At 54.5% G+C, this 13929-nt stretch overlaps 1 protein-coding gene across 1 annotated transcript; it reads left to right on the top strand.

Annotated features, from left to right (window-relative positions):
- The first annotated feature begins 9557 nt into the window (after nucleotides 1-9557).
- On the top strand, nucleotides 9558-13231 carry NKX6-1 (NK6 homeobox 1). The gene is made up of 3 exons (XM_074540761.1): nucleotides 9558-10642; nucleotides 11271-11443; nucleotides 12334-13231. Exons 1-3 carry the CDS (start codon nucleotides 10033-10035, stop codon nucleotides 12583-12585), a joined length of 1035 nt encoding a protein of 344 aa, XP_074396862.1. The 5' UTR covers nucleotides 9558-10032; the 3' UTR covers nucleotides 12586-13231.
- The last annotated feature ends 698 nt before the right edge of the window (nucleotides 13232-13929 follow it).

The raw sequence follows: 13929 nt of genomic DNA, 5'->3' as shown, positions 1-13929 counted from the left end.
TGAAGAGCAAACCATTGTTCAAAAAGTTGCATAAGATGCTTTTTAAAAGGCCTCAGTGGATTCACAACAGCTCTTTCAGGTGACCCCATGCACAGCAGCTCCCCAGCCCTTCAGGCACCAGCCTGGGGGAGACTCAGGGGGTGCAGGGACACCCCACCCTCACAGGACACGGTCGGGAGCCCCAACACACAGCCTGCAGCAGGAAGGGCAGGAGGAAGAGGAGAGTGGGCGCCTCCTACACAGCTCCCATCACTCTGTCTGGCAACACCTCCTTGTCAGGAGAATCTTGGCCAAGCAAATTGTGCTGGTGCCACTTCCCAGTGGTTTCCCTGGAGGTGGAGACCACTTATGTTAACACATATAGGGTTGGCACCAGCCTTAACACCACAACTGCCTGCAATTCACAGCCAGCTGCAAGAGATAATCCCTTCTGCATGACACCAAGGGAGCCATGTTTGTGCCCCAACTTCACTGCCCTCCTCAATCCCAGCTTGCTCTGGCTTTTCCTGTGTAACTGAGCAGACCACAATGCTCTCTGATGGACAGACTCTCAGGGAAAGTGCTTTCCTACCACTCTATGAGCAATCCCCATTTTATCATCTGGCAACACTCATGTGCTCCCCCACAGGCCAGATATGAGGCTGAGCCCTGGTCCCATCTGTGGGAATTTTGCCGTTTTAGACCAAGGCAAAAGCTCTGCAACATCTCCCACTCTCAGGTTAGAGTAACTTCCACAGGAGGTATTTACTGTGTACTGGATTTGTGGTGCACAGAGCACAGCTTGCACTTGTCTCTGCTCTCTGTCACTGGATTTGCTCCCCTCCTCTTTGTGTTGCTTTCAATACGTTTCATATAATTTCATTATTTGAGCTCCTGTATTACCCACTCTATTACATTTCAGTTCATGAGAAAAGTTTATCTAAGGTATGATCAGGCATATCACCATTGATTTTTAGCAGTTTATGAAATATCACTCTGTTTTGCCAGCAATACCATCTAACTATCTTATCTCAAGGGACAGGAGGAGCATTATGGCCCACTCAGAGTGTATTTTATAAGTGGTGAGCAGCCGACAGGATGCAATTAAGCCAAATATTACAGTCACGATCTGCAAAGGTTGCCCTGTAAAGTCTTGGTTTGCTGCCACTTTGCTGTGGTAGTCCTCAGACTCAAGTACATCTTGTACTTTACAAAGGTGTTCCTACAGATTCACTTAGGAGCATCCTCTGAGAGTTACCTTCCAGTGGTATAGCTGTAAAAATGCCCCAGAAATTACCAGCTGGTTATACATCTTTCCATCTTTTTCCAAACCCTGTGCACTGGAACTGTGTTACATGAGATCCTGAGGTTTTTACTAGGGGGATACCTGTTGAAAGAAGCATCTTCCCTGTAGTTGAAGAGCCAAGACAAAGTGAGCTTCAAAAGATGAAGACTTATGGCCTATTCTCTTTTGTTATTTGTGTTTCCAGGTTTGTGGTTGAAAGCCTCTCAATAAATCTTGACCGGTGACTTTTGGATATATGCCACAGCACCTCCCATTTCTGATATCACTTTTCTTCTCCCTAAGTCACCAGCACATGCAGAAGCAACTCCCAGGAAGTTCTTCTTATCCCTCTTTTTCTTACCCAAAAATGCCAGATTTATTGGGAAAGCACCTGATCCTGGAAAGCTTCTTCTAGAGACTTGCTATGTGTGCTAAATGGGCAAAGGGCTCCATCTGTGTTGCCTGTCCCCCAAGCCCCCAGCTGGCTGTCTGCCTTAATCACAAGGAAGGAGGGGTCTGTAACACCAGGAGGAATGGGTACTAGTTGCTCAAAAGAGGAATCAGTTCCACCTTTTAGCATTTTTAGCTCTTTTGGGGGCAGTGACCAAAGTGGCTGGTCCGCAGTCAGCTACTGCCAGAAGAGCAGGACCCAAAATGGGAATGGAAAGCAACAATAGCAAGGGGCTTTCTGCTGCTTCTATTGTTGTGCCAGACAAATGTCTGCTTACCTAAAGTCTGCAGTGTGAAGCCAAAACAAGAGAAAGAAGTCCAGAACCATATCTTCAGGCTCACCCCCTCTTTGATCCAGATAATTTTTTTTCATGTAATTGCAAACTAAAGAAATTTCCTGTTTGCCAGCACAAGAAGACTCAGTTTTAGCCAGCTGCTGTACCAGCATGGTGCTTTCTGAACAGCATCCTTCCTGACCTCATGTCACATAGCCAAAGATAGTACTGGAAGAAATTACCTGGGTGTCTTATTACAGCGGACTGAGAAACATGTAGAAAAATGACAGTTTCCTCTGTGGGGCAAGAAACAGGAGTGTGCTTTATCCCAGGAGTTCTTGACACTGCCACTGCAAACTGAGGCAAGAACTGGGATTCAAACTCTCACAGTGGGAAATTGCCACTTCTGGATGCAGGCTCTTTAGTGGTATACGTTTCTGATCCTTCACTAGAGAGGGAAAAGCAAGAGGGGAATAAACCCCTAAAACACTGAACAGTTCCCTAAGGATTCAGCTCTTACAGAAAAACCTGACCAGCGCTTTTCCTGCTTCCTCAGCAGCTCCTTCACACCTCTGGAGAGCAGGTCCAGCCATCCTGTGCTTCCCTGCACCGGGTCATGCCCAGCCGTGAGCCTGCTGCCCCTGCCGCGGGCAGCACTTCATCTTTGCCAGGGAATGGGCTGGAGCCCGACAGAAGCCACCACATCCCCTCAGTCTATAGCACACAGCACTCACCTTGTTAATTGCCTCTAACAAACATTAACTCAACTTGTTAATTACCTCTAACAAACCCCCAGGCTGCTGCTGGGGCCAGTGAGCTGGAGTTTGCAGGGCTGGGAGGGAGGGACGGAGGGAGTGAGGTAACTCTTTCCTGCTGCTCAGTGTACTGCCAGGCTGTTCTGCTCCACGCTGTTCTGTTCCAAAGGCAGGAGTTCTGCACACCAGAAGCGGCAGTGGAAGCTCCAGCCCAGACCCATCCAGGGAGATGCTTCTGCCCCTTCCATTACCGCACCACAGCCACCCCTGGCATGGGGCAGGCAGACGCACTCTCCCTCCTGACTGCACGAACAGATTTGTGCCTTCCTGCGGTTTCCAGCGGCCGGTTAGCGCTAGGTGGAGCTGCCGGGGCGAGCACGGAGCGCCGGGATCCGGCCCCAGCATCCCAGCTCCGCGCCCCAGCCCCGCTCCCCGGGCTCCCGACACCGCCCAAATTCCCCGGCTCGTTTCTGTGACACCGAAACTGAAACGGAGTATACCTCTATCAGTGGTTTTCTCCATCCTTTGGGCTGAATCCGCTAATCAATGCGACCCTGTCAGCCTTTGATGTGATGGAAAATGCTGAAATATGATTTTCTAAGAATCATAAAATTATGCACATAGTGATGGCCGTCTCACTGCTTTCCCCCTCCCACCCCCATTTATATCATCAGTTTAATGATTTTCAGTTCCCTGACACTGGACCACGCTGTGCCAACAGCTCCTAAGCAAAGCTCTCAGTGCTGATTTCCGTGGTGGGGCTGCTCAAAGATCAATAGCAGCCATGGCCTAGTGTACATAGATTTGTCTGACAGAGTGAAAGAAACTGCATAAAAGGTCCAGCTTTGCCAATTAGATTTCCATACATTTTTGCTGCTAATATGGAACTGAAGCAAAGCCAGACATTAGTTTTAGCCATAGAGTATACGTGGTTATCCACATCAAGAACTCCATCACTTGGATGCCAGGGCAGTGCCTGAATCCATATCCTGCTGTTGTGGGGGCTCTCACTGCCCTGTTCAACTGGTCAGCCAGGGCTGGGGGATGATGGGTGAACTTCTGTTGGATTTAAACTGATGTCTTTATCCACATCTCATATGCACACTGCAGAGTGGGAAGTTTCTGTACAGCAATGGAAGGGAATGGAAGGTAACTTCCCTTCAATGGAAGGGAAAAGGAAGGTAACTTTGGAAGAGTGGCACCTTCACAGCCCTTAGGCAACGATGAATGAAGGTGATGGAGCCCCAGTGTTTCTTGCCCCTGCTGTTGCCCACCTGGCCTTATGGCAGGCACACTTTGGCATCACTGTTTGCAGCAGGTTTCCAAAATAGTTTCTTTGCCTGGGGCTGATTGGCTACATGCATCCAGTCCCCACAAAATTCCCAAATGGAGATGAAGGAGGCCTCTCACCAGCCACCACACCACAGTCTGAGGTGTGCAGAGGCAGCAGCAGTCCCATTGCTGCTGCTCCCAGGTGGAGAGAAGGGCCATCCCTACCACAAGGACTTCAGTCTTTAACAAGTCAGTGGGAAATGCCTTGTCTGAGTGCCAGGTCACATCACGGGCACATCTGTGCTGGCTGCAGTGTTTAGGAGCGCCACACGGGAATACACAATTATGGGAATGTTGAGAAATCTGTTGTGCACCAATTAGGGTAGACGGAGGGCCGGCAATCAGTAATGCCACAGGGCTTTGGAGCCAGGGTGCCTGCAGAGAGGTGGGTGCACCTGCAGGAGACCCCTGTGGCCATATTAAATCGATGTGTGGTGTTCCTACAACGTGGTGTAACAGTGGAGGTGGTGACAGGTCCTGTAGGTGGAAGCCGGACAAACTTCAGGTGAAGTTTGTATTGCCCAGAGGGCAGAGAGCAGTGTGGGCAGGGCCTGAGCAGGGCATGGGCCTGGGCTGGGAATGGGTCTGGGAACAGGAATGGTCTCGGGTGAACCTGAGGATTCTGGATGGACTCTCTGCGCTTGTAATCCTCTCCTCCCAGCTTCCCCCAGCAGGGGTCAGGCTGAACCAACGATCACAAATCAAAAGTAAAAGTAACTACTCCGTTTCAGCAGCAAATATTCTCAATGTTCCAGAAACGAGAAAAATATTTTGCCTTCCCGAGGATACGGAAAATGCTTGAGCATTTCACTTAAGAAAAGCAAAAGAAATATTGAAGTGGTAACAGAGGTGAGTGCAGGCAGCAGCCTGCAACACCCTCCTCTTCGCAGCTGTTTTTAAAAGGCAATGACCGTGTTCCGTTCCCACTCAGCCTCAGGCTCCGCTCCCAGTTACTCTGGATACGCTTCAGTGTAAATGCAAAGAGAAATTGGGGCAGGATGCTCGGACCGCAGTGCCAGCGGGGCCAAGTGACGGGAGCGTGTCCCCAGGAGGGACCGGGAGCCCGGGAGGGCAGAGCCCGCAGCATCGCGGCCGGCCCGACAGGGAAAGCGCTCCCGCACAAACCATTCCTGCGCGGGCACACGTGAGTAACGCAGAGCGGTGCCGGCCCTAGGGCGAGGCCAGCACGCCCCAGAAGAGCTGGCAGCGTTTCGTGGTCCTCGGCACTCTGCGGAGCAGCCCAGGGGGCCCGCGGTGGCATCTCCCGCTAAGCGACGCCTCTGACCTAAGCTGTCACCAGAGGTCTGCGGGCAGACACTCTGCAACAAGAATGCTAAAAAGCAGGTGAGGTGTACCCAAAGGACCGTCTCCTGAAAATTCTTCTGCCAGCTTTGTCTCAGTTTATCACCCAGAAAGAGGACACAGGATGGCATTTCATGCGTGGAATTTTAATGATAAATTTATTGTATTTTAGTGTATTATTGGCGTCCGATTTTGTAGTCTTACAAGAAATTTCCGTTTCCACATCTCCATTAAATGTCTGATTCATTTTCTTGGCTCGTGATAATGCCTCAGGCTACATCACTAAAGAATCGGTGCTCTGCATTAGATAAATATACGATCAAGTCTGATTAACCTATTAACTATTCTTAATTAACTTTTACTGTTCTTCAAATATTCCGTGTTTTTGAGGAAGCAGGAAAAGGATGAGAGCAGGCTGGTGCTGTAGAGATGTATAGAGCTAGCATATGGACCGAGATTATTCATCATCATTGGCAGCAGCTCTGCTGTAGGGAATCTTGCAACAACATCACAATTTTCCTCTAGAGTGAATGTCATAATGGACACATTTGTGGGGTGAGTTATGGCCAAGATAGAAAAAAATTTCAATCTTTATAGCGTTTTTATGCTCTGTCTTCCTTTTTGGTAATCAGATCTTGATTAAGAGTTCGAATTAGCGCCCAGAAAAACATTATGCTTTCCTGGCTCAGCTCCTTCCCACGATGTAGGGCAGACGACAAATGATTCAAAGGTTTTACAGTGCTGCTACAACAAAAAGGTGTCTATGTACCCATCCACCACTTTGGGAAAGTAACGGGCTGCCTGCTTGCAATGAGGAACATATGGTAGTGGCAAAATATTTTATTTGCTAAATAAAGTGACTGCTTCATTTAGTTCAGACAGGCTCCTCTCACAGCCACGATGACTTATTAGGGAACAAGCTGGCCAAGGTGGGGGTCGCTGTCTCTGCTGTTGGGGGCAGAGCAGCCCTTCCCTCGGGGGCAGCACCCCGCACGATGCTGCAGAGTGGGCTCTGTCTCGGCAGCCTGAAGAACATCTGACCCTGCAATGCCAGAGCACGTTCGACCTTTTCATTTTAGGTGTCCTTATGGTTTGGTTGGGGTATTCTTTCCCTTTCAGATACGCTGGGACCATTCTGGTGGAAGTGAATTTTGAGTGAATTTTGGAGCCATAGCCTCTCCAGCACTCGTACTTCCTACGCCTCGAACGAGACAAAACAGCTTATTTTTTCTTTCCTTTTTTTTTCCTTTCCTTTTTTTTTTTTTGACAACGCTTCTCCTGCGTACCTGTGAATCCATTCTTACTGCCTCCCGGGGAGGCCGGGCTCCCCAGGGCAGCTCAGCCCCTCTCTGCCCGCAGCCCCCGCCCCTGGCAGCCCGGACCCCGCTGTCCCCGCAGCCCTCCGTCCCCGGGCTCCGCGGGCTCCCCGGGGCCCCGATGGGATTCTGAAGGAGCTGCTGTCCTCTCGCTCTTTGCACCCTCCGGCTCGCCGCTCAGCCCCGCTCTCCTTGGTGGTTGCTGTGTTTGAAGCGGCGAAGCGCTTGCGATGAGACCCCGTGGATGTGGTGAAACGCAGCCGGGTATTGGCGAGCAGCCCCGGCTGCAGAGGGTCCGGTCAGCGACCCCATTCCTCAACGAGTGCTTCGGCTGCGGTGCTTGCAGGCTGCGGCTTGCTCGCCCTGTTGGTGAAGTGTGCTGCTGGGGTGGCTTTCAGCCCCTCCGCTGCCTGGGTGCTCACGGTGTCCCCCACACTCTGCTCAGCCCCGGCTGCCTCCCGAGATACTTTGCCTCGCTACTTCAGCTGACTGCCCTAGCTTAGGGAAAACAGAAGCTGAGCATGGAAAAGGAACCAAATATTAATATTTTCGAATATTTCGGTTGTTAAAGACAGAGAGAAGGTAATTCTGGTGTCTGCCTTTGAATCCATTTCTCAGGCAGGGGCAGCCCTATGGGCGCCATCCCACCTGCGATGCTCTCTTTAGGGAAGAAGTTGCACGAGGAGACCCCAAATAAACACTCGTTTTTCCAATACGCCATCAGTTTCTTACAGTAGAAAAGGAGGAAAAGCTCTTGTGCTGGGGAGATTGTTTTGTTTTCCTTCCGCTGGAAAACAAGCCGGGAGGTGCCGGGCGGCGAACTCCCGGGAAAGGTGCGCGGAGCGAGGGGAGCGGGCCGGTACCGCCGGTACCGCCGGGCCGAGCACGGGGCTGGCGGGGCCCGCAGAGCCCCGGGCGGTGCCGCAGCTCGGGCCGGCCCGGCAGGACCGCGCTGCGGGCTCAGGGCCCGCTGCCCCCGGCCCAGCGCGGACCCGCGGCCGGAGCTGCCGCCGCTGCCCGGCGCTGGCAGAGCTCCCTTGGGGCGCTGGCGCAGGGAGGGAGGCAGCGGGTCGGGCCGGGGGAGAGCCCCTACCCCCGCACCGTCTCCTCGGCAGGAGGGAGGAAAAGAGGCTCCCTTGGGTGCTGGACACGCAGCGGGGCCGCTCCGCGCCTGCCTCAGCACTTACAAAAGCGGTTTAGCATTTCTCTCCCCCCTAATTCAGATGCAAATCGTTCCCTTTGAGAGGCGGCTCCCCTCTCCATTGCCGCTGCCGGAGCTGAGCCGGGGCTGCTGGGCCGTGCGGGGCTGCGGCAGCCGAGCGCCCCCGGCTCCTCCGCAACCAGCAGGAAAACACTTCTTTTGGGTTTTCTTTTAGAATATTTGCGAAGTGACAAGAGGACAAAGAAAAAAAAGAAATTCAGACTCGGAGGTTTAACTCGAGCTTCCCGGCCGTGCCCTTCGTGTGGCTGCGCCAAAGTTAAGGCGAGGCAAGACCCTACGCGCCCTTTCTCCAAGTGTATTCAGCAAATTTATAACTCAAACTAAAACAATTCAGAGCAACAAGGGATTATTTAGAAATAGAAGGAAACAGCGTTGCAAGTAGAGGACCAACGTGCCGCCGCTTTAGCTAAGATTCGTAATTAAAATAAAATTAATTTTCGCATCATCCCTGTTTTCCACGCTCGAAGAAAATAGAGTTTCCCAAAGGTACAACACACGGCACAGACAACACAGGGTAAAAATTGCTCAGGGTGATTTTGCATCACTCTTCCGTGGAATGCTCTTTATGGGACAAATAGGATTTTTTTTTCCCTTGCAGCCTTAGGCTGCGGGAATTGCCGTGAGCAGCCGGTGTGCCGGGCACAGGTGCTCAGGGGCTAGCTGGTACCGGGGCTGCGGGGGCACCAACACCCGGACCCAGCGGGAGCAGAGAGCATCCACACAGCCCAGAGCGTGCGGGAAGGGCCGAGGCTGTTCACACCTCCCGCATCCCAAGGAAACACCGGGGCAGGCCCGGCCCCACCGAGACTCGGGCGGCTCTGCGCTCTGGAGTCGCTCCCAAGACAGAGAGGGAGAGAGAGAGGGAAGTAGAGAGAGAGACAGACAGAAAGAGAAAGAGAGAAAGAAAGAGAGAAAGAGAGAAAGAGAGAAAGAGAGAAAGAGAGAAAGAGAGAGAGAGAGAGAGAGAAAGAAAGAAAGAAAGAAAGAAAGAAAGAAAGAAAGAAAGAAAGAAAGAAAGAAAGAAAGAAAGAAAGAAAGAAAGAAAGAAAGAAAGAAAGAAAGAAAGAGTGATACAGATAGATAAAATGATGGGGGAAAACAGGAATTAAATGAGAGAGGGCAAAGGAAAAGAGAAAGAGAGAGAAGATGAAAAAGGAAAGGAAACGAGAAAGTAAAGGAAAAAGAAATCAAATGCAGAAAAATTACAAGTAAAAAAAATAAAAATAAAACATAAAAGAGAAAGGAAAAAACAAAGGAAAAAGAACAGCAAGAAAGAAAAGGAAAAAAGAAGAGAAAAAATGAGAGGCAAAAAAGGAAAGCAAAAGGGAGAAAAAGAGGGAGAAGAAACAGGAGAGGAAAAAGGGTAAACAAAAGGGAAAAGTAAAAGGAAAGGAAAAGAGAAAGGAAAGAGAGGAAAAGGAGAGGAAAAGGGAAAATATAAAGAAGGGGAAAGAGGGAAAAGAAAAATGGAAAGGAAAAAGAGAGGGGGAAAAGGAGAAGAGAGGAAAATAAAAGAAAAGCCAGGAGAAGAGGCGAGGGGAGCCGAGCCAGCCCGAAGTTGGCTCAGGGCGGGCGGGCACGGGTGGGCAGGGCCGGCGGCCGCCCCGCCCCCGCCCCGCGCCGCCGCCGCCGCCGCGCCCGCTGCCGGCCGTGCCCCCGCTAAAGGAGGCAGGAGCGGGGCGGCGCGGCAGTGCGCCCCGAGCCGCGCCCGCAGCCCCGACAGAGCCTCCGGAACCTCGCCGGGAGCGATGCGGGGCGCCGCGGAGGAGGCAGGGCCGGCGAGCGCAGCCCCCGCGCAGCTGTGAGCCGCCGGCGGTCCATCGGAGCGGGCACGGCCGCTGCGCACACACACGCGTATACAGCCGCCGTGTCCGACAGCACCGCCGCTCCGCTTTCCGCCCCGGCAGGCAGCGTCCGCCGAGGCGCAGCCCCGATGCCCGGCGGGACGGCGGGGCCGCCGCTCGGGCGCGTAGCTACTCGCTAGAGGCGGCGGCCCCCACGGGCTGGATGCGCGTCGCCGGTGCGGGCGGCACCCCCGGGCCGGCCGCCGGGGCCCCGCGGCTCTAGGGGCCGTCCGGGCCCCCCGCCCCCGGCCGGCGGCGGCGGCGGCACGGGGATGCTGGCGCTGGGGCAGATGGACGGCGCGCCCCGGCAGGGCGCCTTCCTGCTGGGCAGCCCGCCGCTGGCCGCCCTGCACAGCATGGCCGAGATGAAGGCACCGCTGTACCCCGCGTACCCCCTGCCCGCCGGGCCCGCCTCCTCCTCCTCCGCCTCCGCCTCGCCCGCCTCCGCCTCGCCCTCGCCGCCGCTCGGCTCCCCGGGCCTCAAGGCGCCCGCCGCCTCCGCCGCCGCCGCGGGCGGGCTCTCGGCGCTGGGCACGGCCCCGCCGCAGCTCTCGGCCGCCACCCCGCACGGCATCAACGACATCCTCAGCCGGCCCTCCATGCCCCTGCCGGGCGCCGCGCTCGCCTCCGCCTCGCCCTCCGCTTCCTCGGCGGCTCCCGCCGGGCTGCTGGCCGGGCTGCCCCGCTTCGGCAGCCTCAGCCCTCCGCCGCCGCCGCCGCCCGCCCTCTACTTCAGTCCTGGCGCCGCCGCCGCCGCCGCCGCCGTGGCCGCCGGGCGCTACCCCAAGCCGCTGGCCGAGCTGCCGGGCCGGACGCCCATCTTCTGGCCGGGGGTGATGCAGAGCCCGCCGTGGAGGGACGCCCGCCTCGCCTGCGCCCCCCGTGAGTACCCGGCGTGGCGGGGCAGCGGGGGGAGAGGGCGCGGGAGCCCCGGTGGGATCCGCTCCCCGTGCCAGCGAGCCCCCGCGCCCTGGCATCGCTGTGCGACCCTTCTACCCAGGGCCCGGCCGCAGCCGAGCGGGCTAGCTTTGCCTCGATTTCTTTTGTTTTCGTTTCTTAAGTTCATTTTGCTTTCTCCCTCCCTTCGGTCACCGCAAATCTCTGTAATATATCGCCAATTATCGCCGGCGAAAAGCGAAACCCTCCGAGGGGAAATTAGCCGCGCTGCCGCCGTCGCTGCTGGGCACTCTCGGGGCCGGGGTTGGCTTTTGGGGCGCTCACAAACTTTTCCCGAGCCGGACTTTCTGCTACCACCCGCTCGCACCGGCTGCCGCTTTTTTTTTTTAAATCCAAATAATTTGCCCCCTCAGATTTTTGATCTTAAATTAAAAATAATCAAGGCGAGCCGAAAGGCCAGAGCAGTCGCTTGGCTTAGGCAGTAGTTTTCTTATCCCCCGCGTAGAGACCCCTCCGCCTCCTGGGGCGGCTTGGGAGTGAAGCGCTTTCCCAAATCCGTAGATTAACTTGTCTGTCCCTGCCTTCCCTTTCTCTCCCCCCCTCCCTTCGCCAGATCAAGGCTCAATTTTGCTGGATAAGGACGGGAAGAGAAAACATACAAGACCCACTTTTTCTGGCCAGCAGATTTTCGCTCTGGAAAAGACTTTTGAACAGACGAAATACCTGGCGGGCCCGGAGCGAGCCCGGCTGGCGTATTCCCTGGGGATGACGGAGAGCCAAGTCAAGGTGAGAGCACCGAGCGGTGCGGGGCTGGAGGAGCGGGGAACAAAAGGGCCCCACCGCGGAAAAGGGGCCCCGTCTGAAGCAGCCGGAGATGCTGTGGGGCTGGCGGGGGCTTCCCCGGCAACCACTGGCATTTCTCCCCTTATCGCCTCATTGCGGGGGCGAGAAAGTAGTTTTAAAGCATTTTAAACACCAATCAAATTGAACCAAACAAACCCAAGCGAGACTGAGAAGCTCTGAACACCGTGGGGGTAGCCAGCATTTTGGGAAAGCCGGGAAAGGGTGTCGCACTGCCGCACCCGCACTCTTACGTTCTGGTTAAAAACTCTGTGTTTTGGGCAAAGCGGAGGTGTGAGGGGTTGGGAGAGGGGGCTGAGTCCCCCGAGAACACGCAGAGGTGTTTGCTTGGTGGACTGGGCCAGAGGGGCCCCTCGGCGGTGCTCACGCTTTCAGTCTGATCTGCATTGCCTCCTTTGTCACGGCAAATACGTCCCGATGGCTGCGAATAAATTATTGCAGCTCCTACAATGAAAATGCCCCCCTGCTCTGGCAGCGCCCTGCCGGAGAGTAAATACATCTGGCGGGGCAGGGGGGCTGGGGAAAGCATCGGCCCCAAATGCGTGCTTTCCCACCCCAGGCAGGATGGCAGGGAGCCTCGGGGGAGCTGGGGGCGGCTGTCGGCCCGCACCGGGCCGGGTGTGGGCGGCGGCCGGGAGCGCGGTGCCGCGGGGATCGGCCGCTTTCGTTGCGGGAAAATTGCCCCGAGGGCGGCGGAGCGGACACCGCTGCGCACGCCGGGGATGGGGAGATGGGCACCGGCCGGGCAGCGGGGGTGGGAGCGGCCCGGTGCCGCGGGTGGCCGTGCTCTGATGCTGACGGTGGCGGCGGGGCAGGTCTGGTTCCAGAACCGACGGACCAAGTGGCGGAAGAAGCACGCGGCGGAGATGGCGACGGCAAAGAAGAAGCAGGACTCGGAGACGGAGCGGCTGAAGGGCGCCTCGGAGAACGAGGAGGAGGACGATGACTACAACAAGCCCCTGGACCCCAATTCGGACGATGAGAAGATCACGCAGCTCCTGAAGAAACACAAGCCGGGGGGCGGAGGGCTGTTGCTGCACCCCCCGGAGGGAGAGGCCTCCGTCTAGCCTGCTTCGCCCTCCGCCGCGTTCGGAGATGTACAGATCTATTTTTCTAGACTCTACGCGCCCGGAGGAGGAGCAGACGCCGCAGGGAGCGCAGAGAGGACTGCGGGCCCCGGCGGGCCCGGCGGGCGGCCCCGCTCCCCGCGCCGCGCGTTGTTGCCGTGGGGCGGCGGGCGGAGCGGAGCGGCGGGGCTGGCCCGAGCCCGGCCCCGCTCCGGCCGGGCGGCTTTGCCGGCTCTTTGTAAATAAACCGTGAGTCACCGCGACCGTAGGCGTTCCTTACTGTGAATATTTAAAATGTAATATACATTCTTTTTTTTGTTGTTGTTTTTTGTACAGCGGGGGCCGAGGGCGCAGCGTCCCGCCCGCCCCGCTCTCTCCGGCAGCACCAGGGGCACCGCCGAGGAAACGCCGCCGGTGCCTCCCTCGGGCCGAAACTGCGGCGGCCCCGCGTGCTTTTTATTAGTATTTTTGAAACACTTTCTGTTGCGGTCGTCGTGCAAGGGGGGGCGGAGGGTGGGGGGGAGAGGGCGGAGGGACAGAGTTTGCTTTCATTTACACCGTTCCCAATCAACCGCGTGTTGAAAAAGTAGCTGGTGGGAATTGTCACAACCACTGTCAGTCAAAGTATAAAATTGTTGTATTTGAATTTAAAGTGTGTTTTCTTTTGTATCATACGGAATACTAGAAAATGTAAATTGGTTTTTCTTTTTTTTAAGCTAATAACGATGATATATCGTGCATCTTAACATTTATTAATTTATATTAAAAATAATTCGGTTTGTAAAGAGAAGAAAAGCCCTTTGCAAGACCAGTTAAATGTAATGCACTTTCTGTTAAAAAACAAAAAAACAAGCAAAACAACTAAACGATAAATCAATTAAACCAGTTTAAAGACGTCTGCTGCCTTCACTAAAGGGTACAGATAATCTATTTTATCAGAGATTAAATAATGAAACCACGGAAAAGGGGAGGAAAAAAAGAGAAGAGATAATTTTTGTTGATTCTCAGTAGTAAGGTTTTTGTTGTTGTTTGGTTGTTTGGTTTGTTTTGGTTTGTTTGAAGAATTTTGTTGTTTGAGCGCTTTTTTTTTTTTTTTTTTTTTTTTTTTTAAATGGAAGTTGACTATTTTGCTGTGGGAACTCAAGAAGGATACTAATAAAATAAGCCGCGGGTTGTTTGGGGACGTGAGCGGGCAGGTAGCTTCCACCCGGCCACTCAGCCTAAATTAGGCTGTTTCAACTTTCTCAGAGGCGGGCGATGCAGGGCTTTATTAACGGCAGAGTGTTACCATTATTATGGGAAATAAACCGCTTTCCAAGAAGAAAACAGTGGATAAAATAAAAG

The sequence above is a fragment of the Zonotrichia albicollis genome, chromosome 5 (genome assembly GCF_047830755.1).
Source record: "Zonotrichia albicollis isolate bZonAlb1 chromosome 5, bZonAlb1.hap1, whole genome shotgun sequence".
In the NCBI taxonomy this organism is placed as follows: domain Eukaryota; kingdom Metazoa; phylum Chordata; class Aves; order Passeriformes; family Passerellidae; genus Zonotrichia; species Zonotrichia albicollis.
The sequence above is the reverse complement of the archived record's forward strand: the minus strand, read 5'-3'. Positions and strand labels throughout refer to the sequence as shown.

What these genes read in the sequence shown, in the direction of transcription:
- NKX6-1 (XM_074540761.1), top strand. Translation starts at nt 10,033, where the DNA reads ATGCTGGCGCTGGGGCAGATGGACGGCGCGCCCCGGCAGGGCGCCTTC. An exon ending in CCGCCTCGCCTGCGCCCCCC is followed by an intron (nt 10,643 to 11,270) that starts GTGAGTACCCGG and finishes TCCCTTCGCCAG; the next exon opens with ATCAAGGCTCAATTTTGCTG. An exon ending in TGACGGAGAGCCAAGTCAAG is followed by an intron (nt 11,444 to 12,333) that starts GTGAGAGCACCG and finishes GCGGCGGGGCAG; the next exon opens with GTCTGGTTCCAGAACCGACG.